This window comes from Suricata suricatta, chromosome 7 (genome assembly GCF_006229205.1).
Source record: "Suricata suricatta isolate VVHF042 chromosome 7, meerkat_22Aug2017_6uvM2_HiC, whole genome shotgun sequence".
NCBI classification, from domain to species: domain Eukaryota; kingdom Metazoa; phylum Chordata; class Mammalia; order Carnivora; family Herpestidae; genus Suricata; species Suricata suricatta.
In genome coordinates, this window is record NC_043706.1 from 143874285 (window position 1) to 143885433 (window position 11149).

At 57.3% G+C, this 11149-nt stretch overlaps 1 protein-coding gene across 1 annotated transcript in view; it reads left to right on the plus strand.

The window, feature by feature from the left end:
• The window catches only part of AFDN (afadin, adherens junction formation factor), a 94694-nt gene that overhangs the window by 78401 nt on the left and 5144 nt on the right, over positions 1-11149 (plus strand). The window contains exons 30-33 of the mRNA XM_029943272.1: positions 7-429; positions 2465-2500; positions 8446-8559; positions 11042-11146. Coding sequence (XP_029799132.1) covers positions 7-429; positions 2465-2500; positions 8446-8559; positions 11042-11146 — 678 coding nt within the window. The remainder of the gene's footprint in view (positions 1-6; positions 430-2464; positions 2501-8445; positions 8560-11041; positions 11147-11149) is intronic.

Here is an 11149-nt window from a genome sequence, read left to right on the forward strand (position 1 = left end):
GCCAAGGCCGAGAAGGCCGGCCCGCCCCCGCGGCCCCAGGAGACGGTCATCCGGGAGCTGCAGCCGCAGCAGCAGCCGCGCACCATCGAGCGCCGAGACCTGCAGTACATCACGGTGAGCAGGGAGGAGCTGCCCGCGGGGGACAGCCTGTCCCCCGACCCCTGGAAGCGGGACGCCAGGGAGAAGCTGGAGAAGCAGCAGCAGATGCACATCGTGGACATGCTGAGCAGGGAGATCCAGGAGCTGCAGAGCAAGCCCGAGCGCAGCGCCGAGGACGGCGACCGCCTGCGCAAGCTCATGCTGGAGTGGCAGTTCCAGAAGAGACTGCAGGAGTCCAAGCAGAAGGACGAGGACGACGACGAGGAGGAGGACGACGACGTGGACACCATGCTGATCATGCAGCGCCTCGAGGCCGAGCGGAGAGCAAGGGTACAGGGGGACGGTGCTGCGGGCGCGTCTGTGCCGCCTGCTCCGCGGGGCAGGGGGGCGCAGGCGGAGCTGCCCGAGGTGGGGGGGCGGGGGGAGGCGGGGGCAGGCCTGTAGCCTGTCCGTCTGTCTGCTGTGCGCCCCTGTCCGCACACCGGGCCGGGCTGGGAGGCGTGCTCTCTAGGAAGCGCTAACTACAGTCCAGACGGAACTTTACAGTTCGGTTCAGCAAACTCCCATTTGGCCGTCTGGTTAGCGCTTCAGTCGAGGAAACAAGTTCATTAACCAGGACTCTGTTCGTGGCCAGTAACAGGCCTCCCCAGGGGTTAGCAGGACTTTTTTTCTTAAAGGGCCAGACAGAAAAACATCGTAGGCTTTGTGGACCGAATCCTTGGTCCTGGCGTTGCCGCCCACGGGCCGCACCACCAAAGCCTCCATGGCTGGGGACGCCCCTCACCCACAGGGCAGGACACCTGACACCTGCTGAGCCCAGTCCCGGTTGTCAGCACTGACAGTGGGTGACAAAGGAGTCTCTTGAGAGTCTCAGAGTTGTGGTTTCAGTGTCATTGCCAGCAGGACACCCTGCAGACCGGCTGTACGGCTGGTGAGGCAGGTGTTGATTAAATTAAGCCATTCTGCCTCAGCGGTAGTGAGAGATACTGAGAACTTGGGATTTTAACTTTATTTCTCCATATGATTATTTGTTGTTTTTGTATCACATAAAAGAAGTGAAGTTTGTTAGTTTAACGCAACAGATTGTCGAGACGCCAGATGTAAGACCGTCTGGTACCCCGTCAGGAGAACGGCTGGCAGAGAGGCATTCACTGGGACTAATCTGCGGACAGTGCTGTGGACCGCGTCACATTAGGATGTGTCACACAGTGCAGTTTTCTAGGAAAAGACAGCCGAGACCATGTCTTTTGGACTTTGTTTCTAATTGCCCCTTTTACTTCATGCTGTCTGTACAGAGATCTAAACAGGGAACCATTAGGTGAGGTGTTTTCATCTCTCTGCATCATGATGCAGTTTAATGTTCGATCCCCGTGAGTCCATTCAGCCAGCTGTCTGATCAGGTTTGTCCTGGGAATTGTTTTCTGAAACAGGTCACACACTTCTTACTCTGCATATTCTCAGCAGAAGGAATGTGGAGCTTCACCCAAAATTCAGCTGAATGAAAACCCACGTGTTAAGTGTGATGTTATTTCATCAGTGTTTTCCAGGTCGCCAGTAATAAACTCCTTAAAGCCCATCAGTGCTGCTCTGCTTCAGAGCGCAGCTGCTTAGTGATGCATGGCTTGCAGCCTGAGAGTCTGGGCCTGGTGCTGACCCTGGGCTCAGGGCTCTGGTGTCCACCGCGTGGGGAGTCGCCTGAGTGCTCGGTGCAGGGTCCCGCCCCTCCCCTCGGCCCGAGCCGCTAGCGGCAGGGCGCCATTAAAGGAGCTGAGCGTGCTCCCGGCCCGACGCCCCCGTCCCCAGGACACAAGGAAATAGTGAGGTTGACGACAGTTCAGACTGAGTCCAAAGCTGGGGTCTGTGGTACGTAAGTAGACATTGTCACAACTCTGTCCTGTAGTGAAAGTTGGTTACTGTGTTGCAGTGGTTCAGTAACCATCCTAGCTGCCGGTTTTTATTAAAGGTCCGTCAGGTTTTCCAAGTGGTTCAGACAGTAACTGTGTCAAAGCCTCATAGTACGAGCTGGTGTTTGGAAAGTTTCTTATAATAATTTTAGTTAAAAGTATCTCTGTATTCATCATTAATCATATCTAAGATGAATATCTTAGTCTCCACGTAACAGAGCTCAGGGAAGTTTTACTTTTCAAAGTTCCTTCTGTGCATCGTAGTCACGAAACTCAAGGGTTTCATCCCATGTGGACTTGGTCCCGTGCCCGGCGCCCACACGTTCTCGCAGCGCCCGCCGGGCCGGCCTGAGCCGCGGGCGCCGTGCGGGGGCAGCGGGCACGCCGGGGTGGAGTGCGGTCTAAACTTGCCTTTTTTCACACCTCATCTTTCTTTTTGTTTCCTTCTCTGTTGCCTGCAGCAGACTGCTCTACCAGCAATCTCTGTTCTAGATTTGGTATGTTCTCGTTTCTTTCCCTTCGGTACTTTTTTCTGTCTTGATTTTCTTTTTTTCTGTCGGTGGTGGTTTGTGTCCCCAGTAGACGCAGCTCCTCGGGGCGTCCTGGCGCCGGCGTGCAGCCCAGGACTCGAGAAGCCTGCCTTCCGTGTGTTTAGATTTAGTTACGCTTTGCTTTTCTCCATTAATTTTAAGTGTCACTGTTCGTTTATGGTTTTGACCTCTTCTCAGTTTCAGTCACAAAGTGGATTCTGTGTTCTCACGTAGTTGCAAACACGCGAGCAAACGGGGTCCTGCGTCGAGTTACCTGTCATGTTCTCGTTACCCTGGTGACAGACCTTGAACAACCAGCTGTTAGAGACGAAGCCGAATGGTGTTCACATTGTTTTGCCAAAGAAGATGTCGCTCTGTGGGTCCGTCTGTGGGTAGAACGAGCTTTTCAGGAAACGTTGCCCTGTTCTCCTTCATAACCTCACGTGGCTCTCGGTTCGGTTTCCCAGCCGTATTGTCTGCTCAGAAATACCTGACGCTCCATTCTGTTTGTTTGTTTAATGTTTTATTTTAGAGGGGAGCGCAATCTGAGGTGCAGGGCTGGGGACAGAGGGTCAGAAGCAGGCTCCACACTGTCAGCTCAGAGCCCAGCGCAGGCCTCGAACTCACCAACCATGAGATCGTGACCCGAGCCGAAGTCGGACTCTCAACCAGTTGTGGCCCTCAGCTCAGTGTGTCTGGTGTCCGGGCTGGGGAAATGCAGGTGGCCATTTAGATGTGGTTATTGGTGGCTCTGCGCTGGCCGACACAGTCACGGTGACTTGAGTCTGTTTCGTAGTCACTTCCGAAATGAATAAGGACGGGTCAGATGGTACTTTTAAAAAGTCCCTAAATCTAGGTGTGACTTTAAAGGCCTTTTCATCAGTATGATGAAAATAATGGCCTAATTTAAACGGTGCGGTGGCACTCCCTCCGCAGAGAAGCCTCTCGGAACCCCCCACCCATGACTGAACAGCGTATTTTTTTAGCTTTACCTTTTTTTTTTTCGCTATCACATGCGATAAAGACACAGTGTGTACATTTTCTCAGTCCCTGTTTGCATGGTGAGGTGCACCTGTGGGGGTGGTCAGGAGATGCCAGTGAGGGCAGATGGGCGCCCCGGGCCTACCAGGTGCTGGCCCGGGGCGCCGGCGGCAAGCCGTCTTCCCACCCTGCAGGCCCAGCACGAGTCTTTTCTGCAGATTATGGGACCGACAAATAATATTAGGGATGAAGAATGACCCTAGGATTTGTATTTTGAAGACACGGTTCAGAGTTTTTCTTTTCTTAAAAGGTCATCGATTTATTAGCATCGACTTTAAGCACCACACCCCTCTTAGCCTCAGTCCCCAGCAGACGCTCAGGTCACGGCCAGCAGCGTCATGGTGGACAGAGCCCTTCCGCCTGCAGGGAGCCGCCCCTGCCAGCCGTCCGCCCTGTCTTCAGGCGAGGGCGGTGCCACAGGTGCGAGCCGAGTGTCGGACGGCGCAGGGCGCGGCGGTGACGGTGTCTCGTGGGTGCGACCAGGGGATGCGCGGGGCAGCTGCTCTGTCGGCAGCACGCAGTCTCCGCGAGCTTGGGGGGCCGCCCTGCTGGCTCTGCTCTTCCTCTGGACACGCAGGGGTCAGCACCCCAGCCGGCCCGCCCCCACCCCCCGGGAGCTGTAGAAGCCAGCCACTCCCACGTTTGCATTTCTAGGCCTGGCCTTCCCTGGGCCCACACTTCACCCAGAGGCACACAAGACTTCTCCGAGCTCAGCGTGGGTGCGGCCCCCCACCCCTCCCGCCCCGCTCCTCGCCTGCCTCCGGCCGACTGTCCTCACTGCTCAGGATCAGACGGCCTCAGCACCCGCACTGGCTGGGGCCACGGCCGCCCCCTCCCGGCTGGGTGCAGGGACTTTTTGCTGCGTCCCTTCCCACTGCGTTTGCGCCGCGGATCGCAGGCTGTTCTCAGCGCAGCAGCTGCAGTGATTTCTTAAAGACCGTCACGTCGCAGGAGTCCTCAGAGCCCTGTCACTTAGAGAAGCGTCCTGAGTCTTCCCAGGGCCCCAGGCGCAGCTGTCGAGTTCCTGCCTCCGCACACCTGCGCGGGGGGTGCAGCCCAGCTCACGCCTGCGTGGCCCCGGGCTGCCGGATGATTACACGCAGTATCACAACCTTGGGGTGCGGGTAGAACAAAGGGGCAAGGCCAGCACTGAAGACGTCACCTAACAGTGTGTAGAGTGAGAGCGAGGGCTCTTCCCAGAACCTCCTGAGGCTTGCTTCTCTCATGCTGTAAACGCCTCCTGCTCACCTTGCAGCCAGAGGCGGGCGCGGCGGGCGGCTTGCAGCTGCCTGGTGTCAGGCGCTGGCCGGCCGCCGTTTCAGCAGCTGGCCTCCGGGTTCCGATGACCCGACGGCTCAAGGGGAGGCTCCCCCCACCTCGGGTGGTGCCAGCCACGGGATGCTCCCAGCAGTTTCCGCAGCTCTCCTGCTGGCCTGCTGGGGAGGCCCGGGCTGGGTCTGCCCTGTGCGGATGGGCCTGACCGCGAAGCGTGAGGATGAAAACCTCGAGCAGGAGCTCTCAGGAGACCCGGCTAAGAGCTGCACCCGCAGGAACATGCCTGCCCCCACTGAGCCCCTGCCCCGTGCACTGGCCCGGCTCCCCTTCTGGAAGGGCCGGTTCCACTCCAGGAACCAGGAGGAGGATGCGCCCGTCGGAAAACCACCTTGCCTGCGTGTCGGAGCAGGACACGCGCTCCTGTGGTTGACTGGAAGGTGGACCGTTGTCCGGTAGAACGCCGGTGGGCTCACCTGGCCCGGCCGCCAAGCGGCTCAGCAGCCAGGCCGCACCCGCCAGCGGCTGGTAAAAGTGTCACTGTCCTTGACGTTGAAAGGGTTGGGGCATGGGCTCTGCCCAGGGAAGAGACCTGCGTCCCGAGTGCCCCGAGTTGTGGGATGGCTTTCCCGGTGAAGAAATACAGAGTGAACTTCTCTCCAGCGTGGGGCTCATGGTGGAGGAGGCAGGCTCTGAACCCGCGTCAGGTGCCACAGCCCAGTGGGAGCACATGGCCGGAGCACGGGGGCTCTTCACCGCGGGGCCCTGCCGTTTCCTAGGGTGTTGTTCACCGGTGGGGACACGGGCAGGCAGGGCTTGCCTTTCGCCGTGCAGGTATCCTGCTTAGCAGACTTCCCGCGGTATTTTCGGCAAAGATCCCAAAAACTACAGGATACCTTGGCCCTGTTTTGTATTCCAGTATCTCAGCAGGATTGTCTGTCTCCCTTAATGGAGTTTTTACTGTAAATTAAAGATACAAGTTAGTGTCTCTGTGGCATAAAGTTATAAACACATAGATCGCAACATAACAATTTTTTTTTTTAAGTTGACGATGAAATGAGGACTGTTGGCATGGCAGCCCTGGTCAGGCTGGCGACACTGGCGTCTGAGGCCCCTGCTTAGCTCTCCGTGAGAAGAACTGTAGTGTGGGCTGATTCCCGCTCTAAGAACTGAGGTTCCATCCCGTCAGGCCTGCTCCCCTGAACGTAGCTTCCTGCAGGCAGCCTCGGTAGCACCCCCTCCTCACTCTCCGAATGTGAGCCAGCGAGCCCGCACCCTCATTTCACCCCAAGGTTGACACGATCCGTCCTCGGAGCTCTGTGTTCATTAACGGTGTCTTAGGCTGAAAGGCCCTTGAACTGGTGCTGAATGTAAGCAGACCACACAGCGCTGTGGACCATTTGGAGCTAAATTGGAGTAAACGAAGAGGGTAGATCATCTTTCCTGCACCGTTAGTGCTTTGGGCGAGGGGCAGAGCGAGGCCGTGTCTGTAGGGGAGGCGAGCCCGGCAGCGCACAGACGCCGCCTCGGTCGTGACGGCACCGGCCCAGTGCCAGCCGTAAAAATGGGAGCTGGGGACTTAACACCCGAGAAGGTTCCTTGCTTACCCGGCCCAACTTAGGACGAAGGTTTATAGAGAAAATGCCCGTTTATAGATTCGCGAGACAGCGTTCCATACCTGTCATCATGAGACTTGCAGTTTTCTCATTTCTGAAAACGATGCTGCTCCTCAGCGTCGAGGGCCGCGCGGGCCGGCTCCGCGTGTACTGCTGGTGCTCAGACTGCCGTTGAGTTGGGTCTAGAAGGTGCACCAGGCGGAGCCAGTCTGTGCGGACGGTGACGTGCCCTTCCGTCCTCCCGTATTGAGTACTATCAGCTGCTGGTCTGTTTGGTTATTTTTATCTCAGTGCTGTTTCTCACACTTTGGACCGATGAGCGTAAATTGGTTGACGGACTGGCCTGCCGGCCGTGGACCCTGCCTCGGGGGGGGGGGGGGGGGGGGGGGGGGGCGGCCCCCGGGGAGGTCAGCCGGCACAGCAGCGGGACGGAGCGCTCCCCGTTCTGCCGCATCAGCAGCCGCGACGCCAGCTCTGGGCCCCTCACAGCCAGTTCCCCCAGCCGCCCGCCTGGGCTCAGGCCTAGGGTGACCTCAACAGGCAATTAAGTACATTCTTCTTCTCGAGAAGAGAATCTCAGCTTTTTTCTAAGATGTCTTAATATTGTTTGCTGACTCGAGAAAGCCTGATGACAAAGTTCACGTGTTACTTTCCCACCAGTTGGTCTTTATTCCACCGAAATAAGGCGAGAGTGAAGTCCTTAGGGTTTTGTTCAAAAACCAATACAAATACAATTCAAATCCAGTTTCTGTCTTGGCTGTAACAATTTATACAGTAACCAGTAATTCTGTAACTACTGAAACACACCACGAACTTATGTAAGGGATTCCTGTAGGGCCTGTAGCTCCTGTAGGCACTAAACAAGGCAGTGTTGAGTTACGTTTTAATTCTCAGAATTTTGAATCACCTTCTCTTGATGTCGGGTGGCCCAGTGCTGCGGCACTACTGCAGGCCAGCTCGCGCCAGAAAGGAAGAAAATGGAGAAGCTGTAACAACCAAGGGGCACTGTACTCTGTTCCCTTCTGGTCAAATGTACTTTTAATCCAGGGATCCTTTTAGAAGAGAGATTGTCAACCTGTAGCACATAGAGGCCTCTGACCAGACAGGTAGGGGAGCTGAGGACCAGGCAGAGGCTACATCTTAAGATTTTTCAAGATATTCTTAAACATTAGCACAGCATGGTGCTAAATTTGTTTTGTGTTGTTTCAAAAAGGCAGAACCTGAGTGATGAAAAATAGAAAACATTCCAATCCCGTCGTGAACTGTGGACCCACAGAAGAACTGCTGTAGTCACGGTCACTTGAAAACAGAATACACTGTCTCAGGGAGCAGGCAGTAGGTTCCCAGACGCCAGAATTATTCAGACAGAGCGGATAATTAACTTGGCAGGGATATTGTAGCAGGAGAGAGGTAGAGTGCGGTTCCCTCCAAATTTCAGGTTCAGATTCCGTGACTTAAGAGTGTGGGGCTATCCCCAGGCTGAGAAGGAATTCTTGAAGTCCAGGATGGGGTCCGGAGAGAGCTGGTGCCCGAGGCTCAGTGCACAGGGGCTCGGCCCGCAGTCCTGGTGTGCCGGCGCTGACCCTGCCCTGCGGACCCGGGGTCTGTGTGCCCCAGCCCACGGAGTGCAGATAGAGCAGAGGGTGGGAGGGGCCGGCTGAGCGCGAGTTGCCCGAGTTGAGGATCTGTGTGCCGCGTGAACGTGTTGGTTTTCGTGCGCTGGCTGCGGTCGTGCCGATGTGTGGCTGTGTGAGACCAGTCCGTCTTGGAGCCACAGTTACTGGAGAAATTAATGGAACTGTGGAGACAGTGCTGTTGGGCGACTTCATTTTGAAATGTTGAGCTGTAACATGTGTTATGTTTTCCTTTCCTTCGACCGTGATCTCCTGGGTATTTCGTATTTGATGTTGTGTGTGCCAGTGTGCCCTGCGCGCCGCGCTGCCCGCGTGTGCGGAGCGGAGGCTGACGTCCCCGCCTTGTCAGTTACAGGACGAGGAGCGGCGGCGGCAGCGGCAGCTGGAGGACATGCGCAGGCGGGAAGCGGAGGACCGCGCCAGGCAGGAGGAGGAGAGGACGAAGCGAGACGCCGAAGACAAGGTTATGGTCCTGTAGGGGCGGCTTGTGGCTCCCCGGCTTAGCCTGAACCCGACGGACGGGCTGGGGCACAGGGGCTAGAGCCGCACGCAGCCGGACGTGCGCGAGACAGACCAGGGCCGGACCCCCCCCTTGTTATCGGACCGGAAGCTGGAGCCCGGCCGACCGCCTCTCCTCAGGCCTGTCTCTCTTCCGCTTCTGAACTCGCAGGCCCGTCAGTCGCTGAGCCTCTGTTCTGCTCAGTGGGGGCCCTGCCCTTTCCTGGACGTGGCCCCCCAGGGGGTGAGGGCTGTGCTTGTGCGGGTGTTGGCAATTGGAGCACTGGCGGTGAGGTGCGGTGGAGCCCAGGCGAGGCCTTCACACCGCGCATTTCCAATAGGCTGTTTACGAAACTACTCACTTCTGGTTGGCCGTCACCAGGGCAGATAGCGTCTAAAAAATGGGGGAGGAGGGAAACTCAACTGGTGTGTGACCTGGGCAATATCCTGGGTTGTTACTATGTTTCCACATGAGGATTCTTTTCATGGAAGTAATCTTTTACATGAATTTTAAAATGACAACTAAGCGTGTGCACAGCTGGCCCTGAGCGGTGCACCCGGCGTGCGGCCTCCCGTGGGGTCCCCTGTGGCCGGGCAAGGCGGCGTCCCTTCTGTGAAGGCGGGGGCCAGGAGCCCGCAGCTTCCCGGGGAGAGATGCAGTTTGCATTCCCGACTCCTTGGACATGCTGGTGACCTCTGTCCCTAGAGCCACCCTACGAGAAAGAGCGTTGAGGGAACTCTGTGCAGTGAGCTGACCGTCCGGACGTGTCACTAGTGAAAAGCCAGATTCGCAGAAACGATGTGACTCATTTAAACGAAAGGAGAATAATAAGGCTAGGACACGTGCCTGTGGGAAAAGTAGCAATTTTCTGTGTCCTCTGGACCCTCGCAGTTCCTTGCTGTCATCCTGGGACTTCAGCAGCTGTGCCCACGTGGCAAGCAGCCTGAGCCGCAGGCCTAGGTGCCCCGGCGCCTGTCACTCGTGTCGGGACAAGTCACAGGCAGAACTGGTGTTCCGTGGCTCGTCCGTGCGGGCGTGTCGCTGTGCCCGCAGCCAGCGGTGCGTCAGACGGCTCTCCGTGACTGCGTCTAGAGCTGGGTGGTCACTGAAAGGCTGAACAAGCTCTTCTCTGTTCCCAGTGTCCCCGTTGACAGGCTGGCCTTGTTCCAGCAGAATGTGCCCTTCGTTGGCCGGACACACTGATTGTCCGGTCACGCCATTGAACCTGCTCTTAGGGTGCCTACAGGGGTGTGAACTCTGGTCCCCTTCCCAGTGTCAGGCTCGCTCAGGATCGGGTCCCTCCCGAAGCGAGCAAGCACTTTGTGTAGAAAACACGGTGAACGGTGGTGTCTCAGCGCAGAGTCAGAAGACAAAGTGAGAGGTTGGGCCCAGGGCCATGGGTGGGTGGGCTGACGCCTGACCTTGGCCTCCCCTCCCTCGGAAGGGGAAGCGTGGGCCCTGCCGTCACCGCGTGCGGTGCTCGGGGCGGGGCCAGACGAGGAGCATGCTCTGTCCGAATGCCCACGAGGCCCCGAGACTAGGTCTGTGGTTCTGGCCGCGCGGACTTAAGCCGCCCACTGCTCTCTGCCGCCTGCCCGGCGTCCCTGCGGGGGCTCGCTCCCTGTGCGACCTCGTGTCCCTCTCTTGCATCCACTCTTCCGTGTGTTCTGGAACCTGTCAATCTTTTACACAACTGTGCTGTTATCTTTTTTAATGTTAAAATAATTTGAACGCTGTCAACTGTAGTTTGTGCAGATGTATGTCAGAAAAAAATGTACAGTGTGTGTCAAAATATATTTGAATATTGTGTTGCTGTTGCTATTAATGCTTGGCTCTCATTTTCTGTCTGTCAGGGAGTTTACGGTTTGCACTGAGTTAACTGCGGGAAGCAGGTGTGCTAGATTGTTGGCCTGGGAAATGAGGGGGGTTTTTTACAGTTTATGGTTTCTGTTAACCTCACTAAGCAACTGGACGTAATAAAGCAAGTGACCTAATCTTCCCTCCGGCGAAGGCAGGGCTGCTCTCTGCACCCGGGGCTTGGTGCGACCGCGGGCGCGCGGCTGTAGAAAGCCAGCGAGAGCCTGTGGCTCTGGTTTTGTCTCTAGAGCCAGCGGTGACAGGTAAGTGCGCGTCCCCCAGAGCAGCAGGAGAGAGAGGCAGAGGGAAGCAGTGCGTCGGCAGGAGTGACTGAGTGGGGACAGTTGTGTTGCATCGAAGCTGGAGCTTGTGCCTGGGGGGCCGTGCGTCCCTCGCTGCGGCGCACTTCAGGGCCATGCTTGCTGGTGGGTCTGCCTGCTTCTGTCCTAGAATGTTCTGTCAGCACCTTCCCGTCCCCTGGATTCGTGAGCAGTGTGCAGGCGGGCTCGGAGGGCGATGCATCCTTTCGCGCCCCCGGAAGGGCGCCTCCTAACCCTGACCTTTGCGCTTTTGTGTGTTCGGCCCGCAGAGGCGACAGGAAGAAGGTTACTACAGCCGCCTGGAAGCCGAGAGGCGCCGACAGCACGCCGAGGGGCCGGGGCGCAGACCCCCGCTGCCGCGCGCCTACGAGCCCCCG